General features: G+C 51.7%; 1 protein-coding gene across 1 annotated transcript; it reads left to right on the top strand.

The window, feature by feature from the left end:
- Positions 1-23,180: 23,180 nt before the first annotated feature.
- On the top strand, positions 23,181-25,133 carry LOC119269671. Its single transcript, XM_037551565.1, has 3 exons — positions 23,181-24,208; positions 24,305-24,473; positions 24,560-25,133. Exons 1-3 carry the CDS (start codon positions 23,453-23,455, stop codon positions 25,027-25,029), a joined length of 1,395 nt encoding a protein of 464 aa, XP_037407462.1. The 5' UTR covers positions 23,181-23,452; the 3' UTR covers positions 25,030-25,133.
- Positions 25,134-26,197: the final 1,064 nt, after the last annotated feature.

Genomic DNA, 26,197 nt, shown 5'->3' with positions numbered 1-26,197 from the left:
TATCTAGGGACTCCAAACCTCGGAAAAATAACTTCTTTAAGCATCTTAATAGAGGTGTTATGATTAGCACTACTTGTTGGGATAGCTTCTACCCACTTAGTAACGTAATCAATAGCAACTAAGATATGTGTATACCCATTAGAGGAAGGAAACGGTCCCATATAATAAAAGCCCCAAACATCGAATGGTTCAGTAACAAGTGAATAGTTCATAGGCATTTCTTGACGTCTACTAATATTACCAATTCGTTGACATTCATCACAAGACAAGAGAAACTTACGGCATCTTTGAAAAGAGTAGGCCAATAAAAACCGGATTGCAATACCTTATGTGCAGTTCTATCTCCAGCGTGGTGTCCTCCATAAGCCTTGGAGTGACACTTGCGTAGGATCTGTTCCTGTTCATGCTCAGGTACACAACGTCTAATAACACCATCTACTCCTTCTTTATAAATGTGTGGGTCATCCTAGAAGTAATGTCTCAAATCATAGAAAAACTTTTTCCTTTTTCTTTTGCTGGTATGTTAAACTAGGTGGTATAAATTTAGCAACAATGTAATTAGCATAAGTAGCATACCATGGAGCAGTACGAGAAGCATTTATGACAGCTAATTGTTCATCAGGAAAGATATCATCTATAGGTAGTGGGTCATCAAGAACATTCTCTAACCTAGACAAGTTGTCTGCAACGGGGTTCTCAGCTCCCTTTCTATCAATAATATGCAAATCAAATTCTTGTAGCAAGAGAACCCATCTAATAAGTCTAGGTTTAGCATCTTTCTTTCCATAAGATATTTAATAGTAGCATGATTAGTGTGAACAATTACTTTAGAATCAACAATATAAGGTCTGAACTTATCACAAGCAAATAGAACTACTAATTTTTTTCAGTAGTAGCATAATTTCTATGGGCACTGTCTAGAGTTTTACTAGCATATTGGATAACATTTAATTTCTTATCAACTCTTTGTCCTAGAACAACACCTACAACATAATCACTAGCATCACACATAATTTCAAAGGGTAAATTCCAATCAGGTGGCTGAACAATAGGTGCGGAAATCAAGGCTTTCTTAAGTATTTCAAATGCTTATACACAATCATCATCAAAGACAAAAGGAACATCTTTTTATAAGAGATTAGTCAGAGGCCTAGAAATTTTTGTGAAGTCTTTAATGAGCCTCCTATAAAAACCGACATGACCAAGGAAACTTCTTATACCTTTAATGTCCTTAGGACACGACATCTTTTCAATAGCATCAACTTTAGCTTTATCAACTTCAATACCTCTTTCAGAAATTTTATGCCCCAAGACAATACCTTCATTAACCATAAGGTGGCAATCTCCCAATTCAAGACAAGATTAGTTTCTTCACATCTCTACAAAACTTGATCAAGGTTGCTTAAGCAATCATCAAAAGAAGTTCCATACACGGAGAAATCATCCATGAAAGCCTCATCAATCTTTTCACAAAAGTCAGAGAATATAGCAGTCATACATCTTTGAAAGGTAGCAGGTGCATTACATAAACCAAAAGGCATACATCTATAAGCAAAGGTACCGAAAGGGCAAGTAAAAGTGGTATTTTCCTAATCCTCTTTCGACACAGGTATTTGAGACAAGCCAGAATAACCGTCTAGAAAGAAAAAATGTGTATGCTTGGATAATCTTTCTAGAATTTTATCAATAAAAGGTAAAGGGTAATGATCCTTTCTAGTAGCTTTATTGAATTTGCGGAAATCAATTACTGTTCTATAACCTGTAACAATTCTTTGTGCGATCAATTCGTATTTCCCATTAGGAACAATAGTAATACCTCCCTTCTTAGGGACACAATGGATAGGACTTACCCACTGACTATCAGCAACAGGATAAATTATACCTGCCTCCAGAAGCTTTAGTATTTCATTTCTTACCAGTTCTTTCATCTTAGGATTTAACCGTCGTTGGTGATCAACAACCAGTTTAGCGTCTTTCTCCAATTTTATTTTGTGCTGGTATAGAGTGGGACTAATGCCCTTAAGATCATCAAGAGTATATCCAATAGCAGCACGGTGCTTCTTTAGAGTTTTCAATAATATCTCTTCTTCCTGCTCTGAAAGGTTCGCACGAATAATAACATGATATATCTTCTTTTCATCAAGATAAGAATATTTAAGAGTATCAGGTAATGGTTTAAGCTCAAACACGGGATCACCCTTGGGTGGAGGGGGATCCCCTAGAATTTCAACAGGCAAGCTGTGTTTCAAAATAGGTCCCTGTTTAAAGGATACTTCATCTATTTCCCTTCTTTCATTCATAAACATATCATTTTCATGGTCTAGCAAATATTGTTCTAAAGGATCATTAGGAGGCATAGCAATAGAAGCAAGACCAATAATTTCATGGTGTTGTCTACGAAATTTAGCAAAATTAAAATCATGAGTCATACCCCCTAAACCAACAGTAACAATATCCTTTTTGCAGTCTATCTTAGCATTAACAGTATTCAAGAAGGGTCTACCAAATATAATGGGAAAAATTCATCTTGTGGGGAACCAAGAACAATAAAATCAGTAGGATATTTAACTTTCCCACACAAGACTTCAACATCTCTAACAATCCCAACTGGTGAAATAGTATCTCTATTGGCAAGCTTAATAGTAACATCAATATCTTCTATTTCAGCAGGTGCAATATCATGCATAATTTCTTTGTATAAGGAATGTGGTATTGCACTCGCACTAGAACCCATGTCACATAAGCCATGATAGCAATGATCTCCTATTTTAACAGAAACAACAAGCATGCCTACAACAGGTCTATGTTTATCTTTAGTATCGGGTCTAGCAATTCTAGCATCTTCATCACAGAAGTAAATAACATGCCCATCAATATTATCGACCAATAGATCTTTAACCATAGCAATACTAGGTTCAACTTTAATTTGATCATGGGGTGTAGGTGTTCTAGCTACTCTTACGAAACACAGTTGAAGCTTTAGCATGATCCTTTATTCTAACAGGGAAAGGTGGTTTCTCAATATAAGTGGTAGGAACAATAGGATCAACATTATAAGTGATAGTCTTTTCTTCAACTTTAATAGGCTCAAATACTTTTACTTCAATGGGAGGATGATATTTAAACCACTTCTCCTTAGGGAGATCAACACGAGTAGCAAATGATTCACAGAAAGAAGCTACTATCTCAGAGTCAAGTCCATATTTAGTGCTAAATTCATGAAAAGCATTGGTATCCATAAAAGATTTAACACAATCAAACTTAGGTGTTATACCTGACTCCTTACCTTCGTTGAGTTCCCAATCTTCAGAGTTGTGTTTAATTCTTTCCAATAATTCCTATCTGAATTCAATAGTCTTCATCATAAAACAACCAGTACAAGAAGTATCGAGCATGGAGCGATTATTGAGAGAAAGCCGAGTATAAAAAAAATTAAATAATAATTTCTCTTGAGAGCTCATGATTGGGGCATGAATATAACATTGACTTAAGCCTCCCCCAAGCTTGAGCGATACTTTCTCCTTCGTGAGGCCAAAAATTATATATATAATTACGATCACGATGAACCAGATGCATAGGATAAAACTTCTGATGAAATTCCAATTTCAATCGGTTGTAGTTCCATGATCCAATACCATCACATAGCTCAAACCATTTCAATGCCTTTCCCTTCAAAGATAAAGGGAATACCTTCTTCTTGATAACATCCTCGGGCATACCTACAAGCTAAAATAATCCACAAACTTCATCCACATAGATGTGGTGCATATCGGCATGTAATGTTCCATCTCGTGTAAAAGGATTAGCTAGCAGTTTCTCTATCATACCCGAAGGAATTTCAAAGTAAACATTTTCACTAGGTTCAGTAGGTTGAGGAGCAACTCTTTGCTCTACTGGTCGGGGTGAAGATACCCCGAACAAGCCCATCAAAGGATTATTTTCCATAGTAACAAGTGACAGTAAATTTCAGCACACTATATAAATTTTTCCTTACCAAATTCCACCTACCAACGGCACTTCACTCCCGGCAACGGTGCCAGAAAAGAGTCTTGATGACCCACAAGTATAGGGGATCTATCGTAGTCCTTTCGATAAGTAAGAATGTCGAACCCAACAAGGAGCAGAAGGAAATGACAAGCGGTTTTCAGTAAGGTATTCTCTGCAAGCACAGAAATTATCGGTAACAAATAGTTTTGTGATAAGGTAATTCGTAACGGGTAACAAGTAAGAAAAGTAAATAAGGTGCAGCAAGGTGGCCCAATCCTTTTTGTATCAAAGGACAGGCCTGGACAAACTCTTATATAAAGGAAAACGCTCCCGAGGACACATGGGAATTATCGTCAAGCTAGTTTTCATCATGCTCATATGATTCACATTCGTTACTTTGATAATTTGATATGTGGGTGAACCGGTGCTTAGGTACTACCCTTCCTTGGACAAGCATCCCACTTATGATTAACCCCCCTCGCAAGCATCCGCAACTACTAAAGAAGAATTAAGGTAAACCTAACCATAGCATGAAACATATGGATCCAAATCAGCCCCTTACGAAGCAACGCATAAACTAGGGTTTAAGCTTCTGTCACTCTAGCAACCCATCATCTGCTTATTACTTCCCAATGCCTTCCCCTAGGCCCAAACCATGATGAAGTGTCATGTAGTCGACGTTCACATAACACCACTAGAGGAAAGACAACATACATCTCATCAAAATATCAAACGAATACCAAATTCACATGACTACTTATAACAAGACTTCACACATGTCCTCGGGAACAAACGTAACTACTCACAAATCATATTTATGTTCATAATTAGAGGGGTATAAATATGCATAAAGGATATGAACATATAATCTTCCACCAAATAAACCAACTAGCATCAACTACAAGGAGTAATCAACACTACTAGCAACCAACAGGTACTAATCTGAGGTTTTGAGACAAAGATCGGATACAAGAGATGAACTAGGGTTTGAGAGGAGATGGTGTTGGTGAATATGTTGATGGAAATTGACCCCCTCCCGATGAGAGGATCGATGGTGATGACGATGGTGACGATTTTCCCCTCCCAGAGGGATGTTTCCCCGACAGAACAGCTCCGCCGGAGCCCTAGATTGGTTCCGCCAAGGTTCCGCCTCGAGACGGCGGCACCTCGTCCCAAAAACTTTCTTATCATTTTTCCAGGGCAAAAGACACCTTATACCAGAAGATGGGCATCGGGGGGCTTCCAAGTGGCCCACGAGGCAGGGGGCGCGCTCAGGGGGGTGGGGCGGGCCCTCCACCCTCATGGACGGTGGGTGGCCCCCATCTGGTGCTTTCTTCGCCCTATATTTTTAATATATTCCAAAACTAACTTTCCTGGAGTTTCAGGACTTTTGGAGTTGTGCAGAATAGGTCTGTAATATTTGCTCCTTTTCCAGGCCAGAATTCCAGCTGTCGGCATTCTCCCTCTTCATGTAAACCCTGTAAAATAAGAGTCAAAATGCATAAGTATTGTGACATAATGTGTAATAACATCCCATAATGCAATAAATATCGATATAAAAGCATGATGCAAAATGGACGTATCAATGGGCGCGGGCGTGGAAGGCGCGACCACACTCACGTCGGGCGAGCACTTCCCGGAGAGGCGGGAGGCCTGCAGGTACGCATGAAAGCCGGGCACCGGGTTGCAAGCCGGCGCGCGGGGCGAGTCGGATAGCATCATCCGAGGAAATGCCGATGAGCCGGTGCTGGCCGCGACGACGGCAGCGTTGAGAGCAACTCCAACGGGGCGACCCAAACGGACGCGCGCTTTGTCCGCTTTTTGTCCATTTGGGTCGGCCAGTAGGACGTGCGCGTCTGCATTTTAAAATGGGTCGGTTGACCGCCCAACGGAGAGGCCGACCCAAAAGTGCCGCCGTGGAAAAATAATAATGAGTTGCATGAAATAAACATAATTAAACATAAAGTGGCCGGTCAAACGCCGCCCAAAGTCCACCTAAATCTAATAAACATTAAAAAAAATCTATGCCCACCTGCTGCCGCCCGACACGCTGCCCTAGACATCGTCGGCCTTGCTCTTGCCCTTGTCGTCGACGTCGCCATCGTCGGTGAGGTCGATGAAGACCGGAGCAGGGCCAGCCCACCCGAACACCGCCTGGTACGCTGCCAGGGCAGCCTCCTTCGGCGTCTGCTGGGGCGGCGGCATTGCAGCAAGCCGCACGCACTCCTCCTCCTTGAGTCGAAGCGCCTCCGCGTTGCATTGGAGCATGGCGTCATAGCGCATCTGCTCCTGGCGGAGCCAGTGCTCCTTCCATCGCTCGAGGTGCGCCGCCTCCTCTTCCGGTGTCGCCGCGAAGTGGACGGGAGGCGCGCTCACCCACTCGCGGTACTGACCCATCCATGAGTAGGCCTCCTCCGGCCAAGTGGGTGGAGGCAGGGAGCGCTTACGCGTCGGCTCTGGCTTGGGCTGGACGGGCGGTGACGGTGGCGGTGGCGGCACGAAGAGCGGGGTGTGGACAGAGTCCCCCGCTGCCGACAAGGCAAGGGCTTGCTCCAGCCCATCCCAGTGTGCGTCCTCCTCAAGACGGCTAGCCCCCAGCGCGTGCTGCAGGGCCTCCTCGAGGGCGGCTTGGTACCTCGCCTCCGCCTTCATGTCCTCCGGCTCTACCTGCGGGGGCGGCGGTGGGAACGGCGGCGGGACAGCATCGACACCTGAGTGCCGTTGCTCCTCATGTTCGAGGGCGAACCATGCCTCCCAGTTGGGGGAGTCGGCGGCGTACTCTGGCAGCCGACGCTGCTTCGGCGTGAGCTGCGTGTGGCGCATGTGCACCTCGTCGTCGTGCGCCCGTTGGGTACGAGGAACCGCCGGCACCGGGATCCGTTACGGATCCAGATGCCAACGGTGCGGCAACGTGACATCGGGGTACGACAATGGCTGCATGTACTCTCAGTGCCACCGCGCTTGGTGCACCGGGATGTGCAAGGCGGAAACGCGTCGCCGCCGGAGGAGGAGGAGGGCGAAGGGGAGCACGGGAGGACGAGGCACCGGGGATGCCCTTGCCTTTGCCCTTGCCATTGCTGCTGCCGAAGAGGCCCATGGCTAGGGTTTGCGGTCGCTGGCGAGGAAGCAAAGGGAGTGGTGGGGGGCAGATGTGGATGGGAGAAGTGGATGAGGCCAACCCCGCCGCACGCGTGGTTAAAAAAGGATGCTTCCACTAGCTGACGCGTGGGCCCGCTGTCAGTGGTCATCATAAATAAGACGACCGGTGGCGGTTGGGTGGCTACCAGGTGGGGATGCGGTGGACGGCGAGGAGACGCGCGGCGCGTCCGCTTCGCGTCTGCACCGACGCATTCCAAGCACAATTTTGGGCCGGAAATGGATCGGCGCGGATGCCAGGCAGACACGATTTGAGTTTGGGTCGGTGCGTTGGGCCGCCACTTTTGTCCGCGCCGACCCAAACAGATGCGGGCGGACAAAATGGATCGCCTCATTGGAGTTGCCCTAAGGAGGCCGACTTTGATGTCCGCGCCGACCCAAACGGATGCCAGCGGATGAAATGGGTTGCCCCATTGGAGTTGCTCTTATATGTGGCAACTTTTTCACCCTACGATACTCCCTCTAGATAGTGTTTCAGGTTTCCTTGTCGCTTGTCAAAAAACGAGAGTACGCCAAAGGCGTGCTTTAGCTTTATAGAAGGGTGAAAAATATGTACAAGGGTTTACCAACGGCAGGCATCACCTGGATGTGCCTACACCTAATCTCTCCCTAGGAATGTAAGGGACTACTCACAAAAATGTAACACTCCACTCCTACGCGCCATCGCCCACAACTGATGCTCCCTAAATATGAGCTAGACAGTGCCGAGCTCATTACAATTGTCATTTCTACCAAAAACTCTACCATTATGTTGCTTCCACAAGCACCAGCAGATGAGCACCACCAATGAGTCATAGTCCTTCCGGTGAGTCTTTGGCACCAGCTTCCGTGACATCGTCCACCAATCTTACATAGTATCTTGGCCAGTTGGCATGAGCTCGAGTGGAAGACCAACCCTGATGAAGCATTGGAACCACACTTGCTTGGCGAACGCACATTGGACCAAGATGTGGTCTACCGTATCCTCCTCTTGCTCACAAAGATAGCACGGTGATGTTGAGTCCTGCAACCCGGGCCGTGTTCTTCTATCTGATGTCCAGAGCCTGTATTGTGCCGCAAGCCACATGAAAATTTTGCAAGAGAGGGGCGCTCCACACTTCCAGATTGGTGCGGCAAGCTGGAATCTGATCCCGCCTTTGCATAGCATGGCATATGCCGATGCTGCTGTGTATTTTCTTGTGGAGTTCCACTCCCAAATCGGCATGTCTTCCTCGCCTAGCTGCAGCTGAACTAGCATGACCGCCTCGCGCAACCTCACAAATTACATCAGCCCATCCGTATCCAGCACTCCCACGATGTCCTCCATCCAAGCATGGAGGTGCAGCCCCTCCTTGACAGATCTACGGTTGATCACATGCGTCTTGACCTTGGCCACAAGAGTGGGCGCCATGTCCTGTACCGCCGATCCTCCAATCCATCTCTCTTTCCAAAAAAGAGCCTTTGATCCATCTCCAATATTCCATTTGACAAGGCTATCGAACGCTGAAACTGGTTGCTTATCCACCAGGTCGCATAACCCCCGCCAAGGCCTAGAATTTTTAGTTCGGTTTAGCCATTCCCACCTCATCCTTAGCGTGATCCCCTGCTTTTGCAGGTCAATTACTCCCAGCCCACCGAGGTACTTTGGTCTGCAAACCCTCTACCAGGACACCGCGCACTTCCCGCCAATAATATGATCAGAGCCAGCCCAAAAGAAAGCTCTACAGCCTTTGTCCACCTTCTCCAATGCCCATTTAGGAGCTTGAGCCACAATCATTGATGAGTAGGTCTTGCCCTCATGACCTAGTTAACTAGAATCAGCCTTCCGGGCCGGGTCACCATCCCTCTCTGCCATCCCGGCAGTATTCTCAGAGCAGAGTTAATCATCGGCTGCCAATCCGAATGTTTGAGCTGTTTGATGTTGAGCTGCAAGCCTAAATATCTGCATGGGAACTTCCCAATCTGCCAGGGCACCATGCTTCGGACCAGCTCCTCATCCCCTTCTTCCCCTCTGATAAGAATGGCAGACGACTTAGCGTAGTTCACCTTGAGCCCTGATGCCTCTCCGAAAATCTTGAGAGTCTCTTGAATGAATGACAGGTCCGCATAGTTTGGCTTGATGAGTAAAACCACATCATTGGCGTACAGGGACAATCTTTGCGTGGCTCTGCAACCATTCATTTTGCTCAAGATCTGGGAGTCATGTGCCTTAATGATGATGGCAGTAAGCACATCCATCGTGATGACGAACAACAAAGGCGACAGGGACTCCCCTTGCCTCAGACCGCAAGCATGCCTGAATTTCTCCCCAGCGCATCCATTGACCAGCACGCGGGAGCTGGCCGTTGATAGAAGTGTTGAGACTGAGGATAGCCACCGCTCAGAGAATCCATTCGCACGCAGCACTTCAAAGAGAAAAGGCTATGATAGGGAGTCGAATGCCTTTGAGATATCTAACTTGAGCAACACGCCTTTACCTTTCCTCTTATGCAGTAGCCACGCCAGTTGCCTGACCAGGATAAAGTTGTCATCTAAGCTTTGTCCTTTGATGAATGCCGACTGGTTGGCGTTGAAAAGTTTTGGCATTCGCTTGCAAAGTCTAGAAGCGAGCAGTTTCGATGCAATCTTGGGAAAGCTATGCACCAAACATATCGGCCTGAAGTCCTTGACAGTGCATGCTGCCGCTGTTTTTGGAATAAGGGAGATAAGTGCCTGATTCAGGCCCCCGAAGCCGCACCCATTGTCCAGAAATAATTTATGCAGGGTAGCCAGAATATCTCGTTTGATTACACTCCAAGCTTTTTGGAAGAAGGCTCCAATAAACCCATCCGGCCTCGGCGCTCTGTCCGACGGCATATCCTTGATCACGTCCCATATTTCCTCCTCCTGAAACACCAAATCTTGATCTAAGAGATCCAGCGGTTGGATGTTCAGAAATTCAAGATCGACCATGTGCTCTCGAGCCGAGTCCTTCCCCATGATCTCCACGAAGGCTTCCAGGAAGGCCTTCTCCTTGCGCCTTTTGGTCAGTGATTGTCTGCCTGTTCCTAGTGATTGCAGGTATGAAATTTTTGGCCTTCCTCCCGTTCGCGATTAGGTGAAATAGTTTGGTGCTGGCATCTCCATCTTGTAGCCACCTGATGCGTGACCTCTGCCTAGCAATGGTTCTTTCCAGCAAGGCCAGTCCAAGAACCACATGCTTGAGCGTGGCCCTCGGCCATCTTTCCAACCTTCGAGAGTATCCTAGTCTCCTGTGCATAGTCAAATCGTAGGATGACCAGGTTCGCACATGCAATTTGAAGCTTTATGTTGCCCACTGAGGGAGTCCTGGATTAGGGGGTGTCCAGATGGCCGGACTATACCTTCGGCCGGACTCCTGGACTATGAAGATACAAGATTGAAGACTTCGTCCCGTGTTCGGAAGGGACTTTCCTTGGCGTGGAAGGCAAGCTTGGCGATATGGATATGTAGATCTCCTACCATTGTAACCGACTCTGTGTAACCCTAGCCCTCTCCAGTGTCTATATAAACCGGAGAGTTTTAGTCCGTAGGACGAACAACAATCATACCATAGGCTAGCTTCTATGGTTTAGCCTCTCTGATCTCGTGGTAGATCTATTCTTGTACTACCCATATCATCAATATAAATCCAGTAGGACGTAGGGTTTTACCTCCATCAAGAGGGCCCGAACCTGGGTAAAACATCATATCCCCTGCCTCTTGTGACCATCCGACCTAGACGCACAGTTCGGGACCCCCTACCTAAGATCCGCCGGTTTTGACACCGACATTGGTGCTTTCATTGAGAGTTCCTCTGTGTCGTCACTTTTAGGCCCGATGGCTTCTCCAATCATCAACAGCGATGCGATCCAAGGTGAGACTTTTCTCCCCGGACAGATCTTTGTATTCGGCGGCTTTGCACTGCGGGCCAATTCGCTTGGCCATCTGGAGCAGATCGAAAGCTACGCCCCTGGCCATCAGGTCAGATTTGGAAGTTTGAACTACACGGCCGACATCCGCGGAGACTCGATCTTCGATGGATTCGAGCCACAGCTGAGCGCGCCGCACTATCACGATGGGCATGATTTAGCTCTGCCACCGAACAGTGCCCTGGAGGCCGCACCTGTGTCCGCTCCGACCCCTAGCTCGGAGCCGATCACGCCAATCGAGGATAGGTGGTTAGACACCGCCTCGGGGGCTGCAATCTCTATGGTGATCGAGCCGAACACCAGCCCTATTCTCTGCAAAGCCCGTGACTCCAAGGAGCCGGACTCCTCTCCAGACTCCGAGCCCTTCGCGCCCCGACCGATCGAACCCGATTGGGCGCCGATCATGGAGTTCACCGCCGCGGACATCTTTCAGCACTCGCCCTTCGGCGATATTATGAATTCACAAAAGTCTCTCTCTTTATCAGGAGAGCCCTGGCCGGACTATGGTCAACAAGGTTGGGATGCGGATGATGAAGAAATTCAAAGCCCACCCACCACCCACTTCGTAGCTGCTGTCGATAATTTAAACGACGTGCTCGACTTCGAGTCCGAAGACATCAACGGTTTGGACGACGATGTAGGAGATGAACATGAACCAATGCCTATAAGGCACTGGACAGCCACCTCATCTCATGATGTATACATGGTGGACACACCCAAAGGAAGCGACGACAAGGAACACAGGGATGCAACGAGGGATCGTTCACTCGAAAAGCAATCAAAGCGGCGACGTAAGCACTGCTCCAAGCCCCACCTCGACAGAGACAACAGTCATACAGATCCAGCCATAGAGCAGGATGAGCCGACGGACGACGGACATGCCTTCGAGCAAGCGTCCGAACAGGGAAACTTGGATAAACAAATCGAACACCCCGTCCCCGGCGAAAACAACAGTCCGGACAACCTTACGCCGGATAAACTCATGGAGCAGAAGAACCTCCACAAAAGGCTCGTCGCCACTGCACATAGCCTGAAAAAGCAGAAGCAGAAGCTCAAAACTGTGAAAGATGCACTCAGAATCAGATGGAGCAAAGTATGCAACACCACAGACAAATATGATGGCAGTCGCCGCACAAAAAGCTATCCAAAGCGAAAGCTACTGCCTGAATTTGACGAGGAGGCCTTAGAGCCCCCACAGTCAAAAAATAGGAAAGCCATCCGGTCGGATGGATGACCGCATGGGCAGCATGGAGCGGCAAGCGGCGCCGCACACAAGCCGGCACGCGATCCACCAAAGGATCCGCATCAAAAAGACGGCCCAGCCAGATCTATATACGGGCCAAGAAAGCAAGCTCTACTAAGCAATGCAACACAACAAATATACGAACATCACGGCACACACAAATACAGGGGCGCCGCACACCCCCTATGTTTCACCGATGAGGTGCTGGACCATGAATTTCCAGCGGGATTCAAGCCCGTAAACATAGAGGCGTACGACGGAACAACAGACCATGGGGTCTAGATCGAGGATTATATCCTCCACATACACATGGCCAGAGGAGATGACCTCCACGCCATAAAATACTTACCCCTCAAGCTTAGAGGGCCAGCCCGGCATTGGCTCAAAAGCCTTCCCGAAAACACCATTGGAAGTTGGGAAGAGCTTGAGGATGCTTTCCGGGCAAATTTTCAAGGGACCTATGTCCGCCCTCCGGATGCAGACGATCTCAGTCACATAACTCAACAGCCCGGAGAGTCAGCCCGGAAATTCTGGAACAGATTTCTTACTAAAAAGAATCCGATAGTCGACTGTCCGGACGCTGAAGCCCTAGCAGCTTTTAAGAACAACGTTCGAGACGAATGGCTCACCAGACACCTCGGCCAAGAAAAGCCAAGAACAATAGCCGCATTGACAAGCCTCATGACCTGCTCTTGCGCAGGAGAGGACAGCTGGTTGGCAAGATGCAGCACCAGCGACCCAAGTACATCCAAAGTTAGGGATGGAAACGGAAAACCCCGACGCAGCAAGGACTAGCGCCGGAATAAGGGAAACAACCCAAAGAGCACGGCGGTCAACGCCGGATTCAAAAGCTCGCGGCAGAATCAGAGAAAGCCGCCCCTCAAGGATAACAGGGACGAGCTATCCAACTTAAACAAAATCTTGGACAAGATATGTCAAATACACAGTACTCCCGGGAAGCCTGCGAACCATACCCACAGAGATTGTTGGGTTTTCAAGCAAGTCGGCAAGCTCAACGCCGAACACAAGGGGCTCGACACACCAAGTGAGGACGACGATGAACCCCACAAGCAGAGCACCAGGAAACAAAAGGATTTCCCACAAGAAGTCAAAACAGTAAACTTACTTCACGTGACGAACAGAATGGCGCCACAAGAGATACGCGCCATACGGCCTATCCCAAAGGAGTCTCGCCAATGGTCGTTAAAACCAACCACCTTCGACCATCAGGATTACTGTAGAAGTATCCGGAACGCAGGCTGGACTGCCTTGGTATTAGATCCAATAATCGGCGGACTCCATTTTACAAATGTCTTAATGGACGGCGACAGTGGTCTAAACCTGTTATACCAGGACACAATCCGCAACATGGGGATAGACCCAACAAAAATTCGCCATAGCAAAACCTCCTTTCAAGGGGTAACGCCAGGCCCGGATGCCTGTTGCATGGGTTCTCTCCGGCTAGAAGTTATGTTCGGCTCCCCCGATAACTTCCGTTGCGAACAGCTAACTTTCCACATCGCCCCATTCTCAAGTAGCTATCAAGCACTGCTGGGATGCGAAGCTTTCGCCCTCTTTAACGCAATACCACATTATGCATCTCTTACGCTTAAGATGCCCGGTCCACGAGGCATCATCTCATTAAAGGGAAAACATTGAGTGTTCCTCCCGCACGGAAAACAGTGGGATGCCTTGACAGCCCCACAATAAAGTGGCTTCACCAGCCAAAGCATCTAAACAGGTCGTCAAGACCACGGACACGGCTAGACGATTCTGGCATAAACATACAATTGATAAAGGCTTAATAACCGTATACCCCTGTACTAGGGGCTCCGCGCATATAAAACAAGAGACAATAAAGCTCAATTTTACCCATTTCGATTCATACTTTGTTTATTTAGTATAACTCATGTTCGGCACGATCTTTCTTTAACTAAGTTCCTCTCTTTTACAGATGAACACCGTGCTACGCCCGTCCAGGATACGGCACAACGGAGACATAGGCGCAGACGTGCAGCAGGGACCCGTTCCAAGGATTCTTTTCAGATTAAGACCCTGCGTAAACCTTTTTTACTGTCTCTTGTTGATACACATCCCCTGGTTTCTTGGTATAACCAAGGAGGAGGCTGGCGTTTTGGCATGTGGCCACGTCAGAGTTTTGCGCATACCTGGACACTAGGGGCTTATTACTAAGGGCGTTATCCCGCCCGCCCTCATAAAGACCGAATACCTTAGGGAGTGTTCGGCGTCGCGAGTTTGGCCTTATATGCATCAGCTCCGAATCATGTCTTTGGTCAAATGTTGGGTTTGCACGGCTCCTGTGTTTTGCTGCCTTACGTTCCGCTCTATCGGCTAAGGCGGCACCAGGAGAACTACTGCGATTGTGCCCCGGTTCGGCCAGGCGAGCACCTCAGTAGAGAAAGCCAAAAACTGACTGTCATGATATAGCGTGAGACTGGTCAACCACTCGATGACATACCAGAATCTTTAGGATTCCTCCGCATTAACGAAGGGCCATTTCCCGGCCAGGCACATACGCGCCTCGAGTTCGGGCGAGCGCAGGCGCCACCAGGGGCTATATAAGTAGCCTCAATGTCAAACTCCTATGGATAAGTGAAAGTGATAAAGCATCATAGTCCGATTGCCTAGTTCGCTGCGCTATCACCTCCTTTGTAGGACCAAGACGTTGGATCAAGTGTGAAAATGCGCCTTCTGCGAACACCCCCGCATTATGTGCGTGGGGGCTGAAGCCGACGACTGCCATCTTTCAGATTATATATACATATATGTTAAATGGCCGCACAGGAGGTATCATAATACTTGCAGGCACAAGTATAAAATGTTTCTACAATTTATCAAAATATTGTTTTCAATAATACATGCTATTCGAATATAGTATCCTTCGAGCACTGCGTCTCTATTAAACGAGCGCCTTGCAGAACTTCCTGAAAATAGCGCTCGGCGGGTACTTGGCTTCCATCCGAGTCTGGGGATGCAACAGCGGTGGCTTCCATTTCCGCCCAGTATGTCTTGACACGGGCAAGAGCCATCCGCGCACCCTCTATGCATGCTGACCTCTTCATCGCATTGATATGCGGCGCCGCACCAAGGAACTACTACACCAAGTTGAAATAACTTTTTGGCTCTGGTCTCTCTGGCCACAGATGACTCACGACATACTTCATGGCGAGTCCGGACAACCTATTTAGCTCGGCCCATTCGGCCAAACAATCGGCTAATGACAATGGACGCTCTGGATTGTGGAACTGCGACCAGAAGAGCTTTTCCACTTCGCGATCTTCTTGATCTCGGAAGTGCTCGGCCGCATCTGCGGCACTCGCTGCTAAATCCAGATAGGTGTCCGCCGTACTCCACATCTGGTCTAACGGAGCATGTTTAGGATCACAGAACTTCCTCCGCAGCATAAAGGGCTTTCAGCCGCGATTTCTCCGGCCTGACACAGCTCCTCCTTCACAGCTCTCATCGCAGAGCGAGCATCCTTGGCATCGGCAACGGCCTTCTTCAGGTCCGTCTGTTCCGCTCGATCTTCTTTTTCAAGAAGCTTGCAATGGTCAGCAGCGTTCTTCAGCTTCACGGCCATCTCGGCCATTTCCTTCTTGCTTCAGCAGTGAGCAGCCTGTTCGGCTTTCAGCTCTTCAATTGCCTTTCCGACAGCCGCATCACTTTTCCTGGCTTGCTCCTTGGCTCGGGCAAGTTCCGCCCGAAGATTCTCCATGGCAGCAGCACCATCTGCATCAAGCGCACACATCGTAAGATACTGGCATAAAGCTCCTCTTACCAGGCGCCACCGAAGGAATTACATACCTTGTGCCTCGTCAAGCTGCTTGTTGACAAGCGCGATGTCGGCATCTGCCACGTCAAGTTGCCGCTTTAGCTCGGCAAATCCATCAGTCCGGCTGGCCACCGGACACTTCGCCACCTACATATAAAGGCGACATATTAGACCTGGGATAATGATCCTCTGTGCGCCGTCACTTTTGACAACACACAGAGTCTCAGGGGCTACTATCTACACAGGGCGCATCTTATTTATGCGCAACTGCCCAAAAAGGGTACATTATTTCGCGTACCTCAAAACCTGTCAGTAAACTCCTGACGGCCTCGTGCAATCCGCTCTCCGTAGATGAAATCCTCTCAATCACCGTACCCATCAATGCACGGTGCTCCTCTGAGATAGATGCTCGCCCTAGCAGATCCTTCAGCTCCTCCGACCGCGCACCAGACAGCGCTGGACTCGTCCGATGGCCCTTTTCGAAGGCCGGACGCGGAGGGCCTTGGGGCCATATGACTACCTTCCAGCCCCGCCGGATTCGGAGAAACCCTCTGCGACGATACCTCAGGGTCGCCCGCCTCGCATGGCGGTATGGTAGGGGGAGGCGTTCTGCTCTCCATCATCTCCGGAAGAAGATCCCCCGAAGACGAGCTCTGCTGAGAAGGGCTAAGGTCCGAGCTACAAGGTAAATTTTCGATTAACTTTTCTCAGATATAAAGCAAGGATTTCTCTCGTTTCTTGAAAAGAAAACTCCTCTCTACTTACGGCTCGGTGGAGAGCTGATCCCCTTGAGGGCATAATTCGGTCGAAGTATCCCCCAGCACAGGACCCTCTGGCGAAGATTTCTTCCCCCGCTTTATGGTCATGGTCTCCGGGTCTGCAGAGGCGGTCCTCTTCTTCCCCTGAGGAGAGGAATTTTCGATTCCTCCCTTCCAGACAACCTCCTTTGAGGAGGCTGTAGCTCCCTTGTCCCCTACCTCGCTTCCCTTTAAAGGCACAACCTCCAACATCCTGACTAGCACGGGACCCGGCGTGGTCTCGGGGAGGGGGGCCGGACACCTGATTAGCTTTGCTTTCGCTATCCACTCATGTTTAAATTATAGCTCTTTTAGGGGTAATTTTATGATAAATATACGGATAGCGAGTCCGGGCACAAGGCTACTTACTTGAGTATCCGGACGATTGCAGCTCAGACCTGCGTCCTCCATAGAATCTGGACACACTACTTGTGGCCCGAAGAACAATTTGTACATCTCCATGGGCGTCATGCCAAGAAAATGTTGGAGAACTCGTGGTCCCTCCGGGTTGAACTCCCACAGGCGGAGGGGGCGACGTTTGCAGGGCAGAACTCAGCGAATTAACATAACCTGCGTCACCATGACCAGATTGATGTCTCTTTCTAGGAGATCTCGGATGTGGCCCTGCAACAAGGGCACGTCCTTTGTCGGCCCCCAGTCCAGCCCCGTATTGACCCATGAAGCCAGTCGTGGCGGGGGACCCGAGCGAAAGGCAGGTGGCGCCACCCACTTAGGGGCCCTGGGAGCGGTAATATAAAACCACTCTCGCTGCCATAAGCTTGACTCCTCTTGAAAAGAGCCCTCGGGCCATGGAGTACCAGCATTCTTGCTTATAAAAAGCACCTCCGCACTCCGCATACCATCCCTCGATCATCTTCGGCTCTACTTTGAAGGTCTTGAGCCATAGTCCGAAGTGAGGAGTGATACGGAGGAAGGCTTCACACACGACAATGAATCAGGAAATATGGAGGACGAACTCCAGGGATAAGTCGTGAAATTCCAGCCCATAATAATACATGAGCCCCCTCATGAAGGGATCCGTCGGGAAGCCTAGCCCCCGAAGAAAGTGAGACATGAACACCACACTCTTACCGGGCTTGGGAGTGGGAATGACCTGCCCTTGAGCAGGCAGCCTATGCGAGATTTCACCGGTCAAGAAACTAGCCTCTCTCAACTTCAGCACGTCCTCCTCCGTGACGGAGGAAGGCATCCATCGGCCTCGAAGGTCGGAACCGGACATTGTCGAAGGTCCGAAGCGCCTGAAATCTGGAGCCTTGGGTGTTGGAACTCGAGGCGAAGGGCGAACTCGTTTGAGATTGAAATAAAGGAGTAAGGCCTTGGTCTCTTTATAAGAGGTTGAAAACCAAGGGCCTTCCCCGTGACCGTTTGGGACTCTCCTTTGATCGAGAAAATATACCAACAGGTACGGTTGGGTTACCCACGCCCGTGTTGCTGAGAATCCCGGAATAAGGGGACACGATCTCTGCTTTAACAAGACGTGCCAAGGAAACCGCCTCGCTAAACAGGCTAAGGTGGGACAATAAAACGATTCGAATAAAGACTTGGCCGTGGTGTGATGTCACGCTACGGAATACGTTAGCAGATTAGATTTGTGTAAATATTATTCTCTCTATGGCAATATGTGGAAACTTATTTTGCAGAGCCGGACACTACCTTTGTGTTCAAAATCTTCTATGAAGTACTTGGAGGAGGAACCCGCCTTGCAATGCTGAAGACAATCTGCGCGCCGGACTCATCGTCATTGAAGCCTGGTTCAGGGGCTACTGAGGGAGTCCTGGATTAGGGGGTGTTCGGATGGCCGGACTATACCTTCGGCCGGACTCCTGGACTATGAAGATACAAGATTGAAGACTTCGTCCCGTGTCCGGAAGGGACTTTCCTTGGCGTGGAAGGCAAGCTTGGCGATACGGATATGTAGATCTCCTACCATTGTAACCGACTCTGTGTAACCCTAGCCCTCTCCGGTGTCTATATAAACCGGAGAGTTTTGGTCCGTAGGACGAACAACAATCATGCCATAGGCTAGCTTCTAGGGTTTAGCCTCTCTGATCTCGTGGTAGATCTACTCTTGTACTACCCATATCATCAATATCTATCAAGCAGGACGTAGGGTTTTACCTCCATCAAGAGGGCCCGAACCTGGGTAAAACATCGTGTCCCCTGCCTCCTGTTACCATCCGATCTAGATGCACAGTTCGGGACCCCCTACCCGAGATCCGCTGGTTTTGACACCGACACCCACCCTCCGTTGTCCCCAATAAGTGAGGTATTTTGCCGTGTTCCGCAATAGCACATCCAGACGCAAGAAAGGATCTGTGATTTCCTCCTCGCACCCAAGCATCAGCGACCGCCTCCAAGAATCCGTCGAGCTTGGTCCAAAACAGCTCAAACCTGAACCTCTTTCTAGGCTGCAGATGCTCCTCCTCAAGCGAAAGCTACAGCGGGCAGTGGTCCGAGGCTGATGTGGATAGCGCTTGCAGTAAACAGTCGGGATGGTCCAGTTCCCAATCCACAGACACGAAGGCTCTGTCAATTTTAGTCAGCATAGGAATCTCCCTTTAATTGCTCCACGTGTACGTCCTCCCGTGCAGGAAAAGCTCCTTGAGACCCATATCATCCACACACCGCTTGAATTTGCCCATCATCCTGCGATCAAGCTTGTTGTTATTCTTATCTGCCGCATGGAGAATCAAGTTAAAGTCTTCGATAACCAGCCACGGCCCGGGGCAGAGCCTTCTCCTCTCCGTAAGATCGTCCATAAATTGAATCTTCTCTAGATCCTCCTGTGGTACGTACACCACCGAAAGCCACCATGTTGGCCCATCGAGAGGGGACACAAAAGTTGTTAGAAAGTTAGCGTCTAGTGTCACGTTTAGATAACTGCACTTTAGACGAGTCCCAGCCCACAATGATTCCACCCCTCGTCACCGACGCCGGGAGATAAGCGAAACCATCATATGATGTTCCCATACATTGCATGACTGTGAACTGGTCCACCCTTTCGAGTTTGGACTCCAGGATACATACGATCGCAACACGCACCGTGTCCACGAACTCCCTAAGTGTCTTTCTCCTGGCCGGACTGTTTAACCCCCTAACATTCCAACATACAACTTCTAGTGAGGCGTGCGACATGGGAAGCTGTGGTACATCCCGAGACACGACCACTACTGTCTACACCGACAGCATCTTCGCCTGCTCCAGCTCACATGCCAAGTTGGAGGGCATGATCTTGCCGAATATGGCTGCTATCGCCCTCAGCTGCTGCTCCTGCACCAGTGAATCAAACATCTCCCGTAGCTGACCTAGCACATCGTTCGAGACCGCCAGATCATCGCTAGAGATCTCTAGGGTTTTGAGAAGCATTGTTTCCGCAGCCGTCGCTTTGGTCTTCCTGTTCCCTGAAGCGCACACCGATCTTGTGGTACGCCGAGGCGTGAAGGGGTCTTGACCCGTGCGCACCCATCGTATGCCTTCTATCTCCTTCAGAAGTGGCGGCGCCAGTTTTTTCAAGAGTCCCGAGCAGAAAGATTTGATATTCCCCAGTGCAGCCAATTCCTTTGCAGATAGATTCTCGTCCGTACCATGTTCATCCTGGGAGTGATGGTGCACAATGATTTCGTTGCCATGCAGGGTTGGTATTGCATGGCCACTCGACGTAGTCCCATCAACCACCGCAGCATCCAATGGGGACTGATCCCTAGCTACAAGTCCGGAATCACGGTCGGCCTCACCCCGCGTCTCGGGGTTCACAGCACCAATCAGCTCAGGTACCGGTGCCCAGCCCAGCAGTTGCACAGTGGTGTCGCCAGTGTTGGGTGTCCCCTCCGTCGTCTCCGTCGGGATTTCCTATGCCGGGGCCGGCCGCCTGCCAGACGAGACCGAGACCACAGCCTGGCAATCATGCCGCACCGGATCCTGCATGCGCTCCACATCCAGAGTAGGGGCCTGGTCTAGAGTTGCAGGCCCCACCCTAGCCTTCCTTTGGCCACTAGCTGCCTCCTTGTCTTGTCCCAAATTCCCATCCCTGGTTGCCAACGAGTGGGCCAGCTCTGATCCCAACTTGTCGGGATCAGCGCCGGTCCTTTGAGCATCCACTTGCGACTGTGTGCCCGTTCTCACCAACTCTGGGCCATCTTGATCCGCCTGTACCGATTTGGCATTTGTCTCCACCTCTGTGGCCAGTTCTCTTTGCCCAATGATTGGGCTGATAGCGCGCACTGTCTCAAGTCCGGTCCGCTCGCCAACTGTCCCCATCGCAGAGTCTGGCGCATGATGCGTTGGGATAAGACCGTTTGAACGCCCCTGCTCCCGACCGGGCCGGTCGTTGTGGGCCACCACCGGACCAGATGCGACGTCCAAAGTGCCAGATCCCATGTGTGGAAGCCTCCAAGCGGAAGGCCCCACCCTTCCTTCCAACGCCGCTCTGTATGATCTGAGTTGCTCACCGCCACCGCCGCCGCTGGCCGGAAAGTGTGCACGGCGGCCGGCGCCTCGATTGTCCGTCACTCCACGAGACCAAGGCTGCACGACCCACTCTCCTCCCTGGAATGAGCCGCCTGAGCTGTCCGGCAACCCACTCTGACCACTCCCGCTATCTGATCCAGACTCCCTCCTCCAAAGCTCCGGCGGCGAGAAGTCCCTCATCCGGTCGATGTGGATGAACGTTGGATACTCCAACAACTGGCGGAAAGAAGCACGCCACGCCGCGGGATCCACATTCACCTCCAGCGGCTCCGGCACCCACAGCTTCCTAAACACCGGCACGTCGTCCGGGTCGACGCACCAAGCTCTCAGCTTGAACAGCGACAAATCCTCCCTGCTGGCTGTCTCCGGCGCCACACTTTCAATCAAGCACACACTCCCTAACAGCTCCGCCGCCGTGTTCTTGGCCCAGGCATGAGATGGTATGCCCTCGATCATGATGTCAACCTGAACCCGCATAAGCCTCGATGCTGCCTGCGCCTGCCTGAGCCATGGCTTGATGAAGAGCTTGATCCCAAGATGCTCAATGAACGGCACTGCCAAAGCTCTATTCATGAACTCGTGCGCGGCAAACACCACCAGAAAATCTTCCGGATGGAACCTGTGAACGGAAAAGCGAAACCTTGGCATCCCCAACTGTGCCGAAATCGCCACCGCCGCCTTGTCGCAGGAGACCGGCGGCCGAGCTCCTCCCACGTACATCACCACGGCCAACTGCAGCCGTCGCTCCAGGTCGTTCATGCCCTTCGACCGCTGCAGCACACAGATCTCAAATGACCCTGCATACAGAGCCGCCCCCGGCGCAACAGACGAGGAGGGGAGGTTGGGCGCAACTGGCGAGAGCGGCGCCGCTGGCGCGCTCTGCCTAGGCTCCGTCAACCTCCGCCTCAAAGTCGGTGCCTGCCTGGGCGCCTCTGACCTGCGGGCAACCTGTGCGATCACCGCCCATCAGAGCTCATCTGCCGAGATGGGGCTGCGCGGTTCCCGGCACTGTGATGAGACATGACCAGGGAGGCCGCAGCGGATGCACAGGGCCTCGTTGGTGCAATCCTGCCGCCGATGACCATCCTCGAAGCATCTGAAACAGAGACCGAACAGCTCCGGCGGGATCAGCCTCCGCTCCGAAGAGGACGGGGACACAACCCGAGCCGGGCTGCCGCCCGCCTCCCGCTGACGCCGCAAAGCCTGGCGACGCCGCCACATCGCCTTGCGGGATGTACCCGGCATGTGCCAGCTCTCGGCTTACGCCAGACCAGGCTCATCCACCGGACCACCCCCCGCCGAGGACGAACACGCCAAGCCAGGGGAGCCCGAAATCCCCAACCCCGAGACAACCGGTTGCTCCCGATGGAGCGCCGACGAGACCGAGGGCGGGCTGCAGGAGCCGGAAGCCATGGCAGAGAAGGAGGGCGGGGAGAGAGTGCGCCGGGGCCGGAGTAGCCGCCGGCGGGGAAGGTGGATGCCGGTGCCCGAGTGGCAGCCGGCGTGGGGACGGAGCGTGGGAGCCTCAAAGGGATTCTCCAAGTCGACAGTCGCCTTCCTTCCTTGTCGCTTGTCATCGTGTGAGTGGAAGAGACGGGTCCGTCGATGGAATATAGGCCTTGTCCGGCAAGCTGCTGTTGCAGCAACGCAACGCAACGCAACACGCAGGGAGGGAGCGTGCAAGACGGCATGATCCATCCCACCACCCACGTCGCCGTGCCTTCTATATTATTTAACAAACTGCAAAGCACACATAGAAAAGAATACATAATCATGCTGACCGATCGACCAGAGAAGAGATATTCTGGATTCTGGAATGTACCTCACCATCGAGTCCCTCTCGTCGTCGACATGCTGCCATCTCGTAAGTACTGCAATCCAAACCTCCCATTCTGGCCACGGATTTTTATACACTAGCAGAAGGAATCTCGTCGTCGCCATACGGAGCGCTACAAAACGAAAGAGCTGACAAGGCGGCACACCGCCGGAGCCGACCAGTCACCAACCACGCACATCCGAGCCGGCAAACGCCAGCTTGCCACTCGCAGCAGCGGCGATCACGACCACGACCTCTCTCGACATGGATCCCGGGAAGGAGCAGACGGGTACGGCCGAGCCCGGCGCGGCGGCGTGCCGCACCCGCGCGGTGTGCGGCACGGAGTACAGCTGGTGCCGCGCCGTGCTGGGCGGCACCGGCACCACGCTCCTCGCGCTCCGCCTCTCGCGCCGCCTCTCGCGCCGCGTCGCCACCGCGGCCGAGGCGGCCGTCCGCTCCCTCCAGAGAGCGCACCCCGTCCTCCGCGCCCACATCCGCGCGGCCTCCACCTCCAGCCCCACCCTCGCCTTCCCCTCCCCCGCGCCGCAGCTCGCCCTCGCGCCCCAGCCGTCCGCGCTCGACTTCGACTCCCTCCTCGAGGGCGAGCTCAACAGCAACCCATGGGCGTCCGACCCCGGGCCCGACGGCTCCCCGGTGCTTTTCGCTGCGCTCTACGAGCTGCCGCCGCCAGCGCGCGGCGCGGCGCTGTTCGTCCGGATCCACACGGCTGCGTGCGACCGCGCGGCGTCGGCCGCGCTGCTGAGGGAGCTCCTGGCGCATCTGGGCGGCGCGGGCGACCCGGAGGAGGAGGAGTCGGCGGCGGTGGAGGCCGGGCTGGAGGACAGGATACCGCAGAAGGACGCGTGGAAGCCGTTCTGGGCGCGTGGGGTGGACATGGTGGGCTACTCCATCAACGGCCTGCGCACGTCCACGCTGCCGTTCGAGGAGACCGGCACGGCCAGGTCGACGCAGATGGTGCGCCTCGCGTTCGGCCGCGAGGAGACGACGCGCCTGCTCGATGTGAGTTCGCTTCAGGTCACTGATAGATGCTACTCCTACATTTGATCTGCACATACAGATTAGTAGATTACTGATAGTTCGCGCATTGTCATCTAGGCGTGCAAGGAGAACGGGGTGAAGCTTTGCTCGGCCATGGCTGCGGCGACGTTGCTGGCTGCACGGCAGTCGAAGAAGCTGGACAGTGGCCAGCAGGAGACGTACTCTGTGGCGACCCTGATCAACTGCCGCCAGTTTCTTGAGCCAGCTTTGGACGATCACAACGTTGGTTAGTCCTTGAAGCAAATCAACTCTAAAAATTTATCATGCTTCAAATCTTTAGATGCAAAAGCTTGACACTGTTAATCGTTGCAGGGTTCTTCTACTCTGCCATCACCAACACCCACAAGATACACGGAGAGGAGGGGCTATGGGAACTGGCCAAGAGGTGCCACGATTCCTACATCAGCGCCAAGAACAGCAAGAAGCACCTCACCGACACCGCCGACCTCAACTTCCTCATGTGCCGGGCCATCGAGAACCCGCAGCTGACGACGGCGTCGGCGCTCCGGACGGCGCTCGTCTCCGTGTTCGAGGAGCCGGCCACCTACGACGGCCTGTCCGGCCTGCAGAGCAAGGCCGGCGTGGAGGAGTACGTCGGCTGCGCCACCGTGCACGGCATCGGCCCGTCGATCGGCGTGTTCGACTCTGTCAGGGACGGGCAGCTGGACTGCGCGTGCATGTACCCTTCTCCTCTGCATTCCAGGAAGCAGATCCAGGAGATGTTTGACAAGGTGAAGCTGATTTTGCACGAAGGGTGCAACGCGGGTGATGAGAAACTATGAAGATTGTACGTAGGGATTTTGTGGATACGTACTGAGTAGATTCGAAGAATGGTGCTCCTTTCGGTAAATGGTAAAACTTGGACCCCGTTTGGTCTGTCACGCCATTGGTGTTGCACTTTCAGGTGGGACTTAGGCCAATTCCACTGCGCGACCTTATCCTTTCCGGCCTCATCCGTTTGGAGTAAAAGGGACAAAAGAGGCGTCCCAGCGCGTGGGAGCAAACAGACTTTTGTTCGTTTTGTGTCCGCTTTCGATCCATCCACGGCTCAAGTTTGCGCCGTTTTTGAGGTAAAACGGACATCACGCGGACGCGCAGGTCATCTGCGCGTGTCCTCCCCTGGCACGCCCGTCGGTGGCACGGGCCTTTTTCTATCCGCCCCCTCCCTCCCTCCGGCCGCACCCCCTCCACTCTTCCCCTCGCTGCCGCCGCCGCCGCTGCCATTGCAGCCGTGCAGTTCGGACGCGAGCTCGCCCAACCCCTTCCCCTCGGCGCCGCCGAGCTACCCAACCACGGCCACCTGGTTTGCGCACCCGCCGGCCGGTTTTAGGGCGGATACGGTCGGTCTTGAGCTCGGCCGGCTGTGGGAGGCCGGGCCGCGCCATGGACTGGCCGGGCACCTCGCTGGAAGGCCCTGGCAGGGCCGCAAGGCCACATGCAGGCAGTGGCTCCTCCTCTAGCCGCTCGGATCTGCATCGTCGGCGGTCCACCGACAGATACACGAATGGCGGTCGGCCGGGCTCGGTGCTTGCCTAAAAGCTCGCCGGCGCACCGTTGCCACTCATTAAGTGCGACCACTGCCCAAGGATGGTCGTGCGCCGCGTGTCTACAACGCCGGAACATTCCGGATGGGTGTTCATCAAGTGCTTAAACAATGGGTATGCGCTTTTTTTAGCTTCGGTTTGTGCTCTAGATTTGACTAGTTGTGCTAACTTCAAATTTTGTTGTGTAGAATGGATACAAGTTTTGGTATTGGGAAGAAGAGTACATCGATATATTGATAGAGCGAAATTTAGTACATGTTCGTGCACTTTTAGCTAGCATAGAGGCTGTAAATGAGACAAGTGCACTTGTTGCTAAATTAGAGGCTAGACACGAGACTAGGTGTGAGGAAGCAACATCTACATCTGGCTTGAATAAGAAAGGAGGATGCCAGATCGAGCCTCCTCC

Source organism: Triticum dicoccoides, chromosome 3A, assembly GCF_002162155.2.
Source record: "Triticum dicoccoides isolate Atlit2015 ecotype Zavitan chromosome 3A, WEW_v2.0, whole genome shotgun sequence".
NCBI classification, from domain to species: Eukaryota; Viridiplantae; Streptophyta; class Magnoliopsida; order Poales; family Poaceae; genus Triticum; species Triticum dicoccoides.
This window is presented reverse-complemented; position numbering and strand designations above follow the sequence as displayed.

Excerpts from the sequence above, each read along its gene's own strand:
- LOC119269671 (XM_037551565.1), top strand. The coding sequence starts at position 23,453 with ATGGATCCCGGGAAGGAGCAGACGGGTACGGCCGAGCCCGGCGCGGCG. Across the intron at positions 24,209-24,304 it reads AGACGACGCGCCTGCTCGAT|GCGTGCAAGGAGAACGGGGT; the intron begins GTGAGTTCGCTT and ends ATTGTCATCTAG. Across the intron at positions 24,474-24,559 it reads TTTGGACGATCACAACGTTG|GGTTCTTCTACTCTGCCATC; the intron begins GTTAGTCCTTGA and ends TAATCGTTGCAG.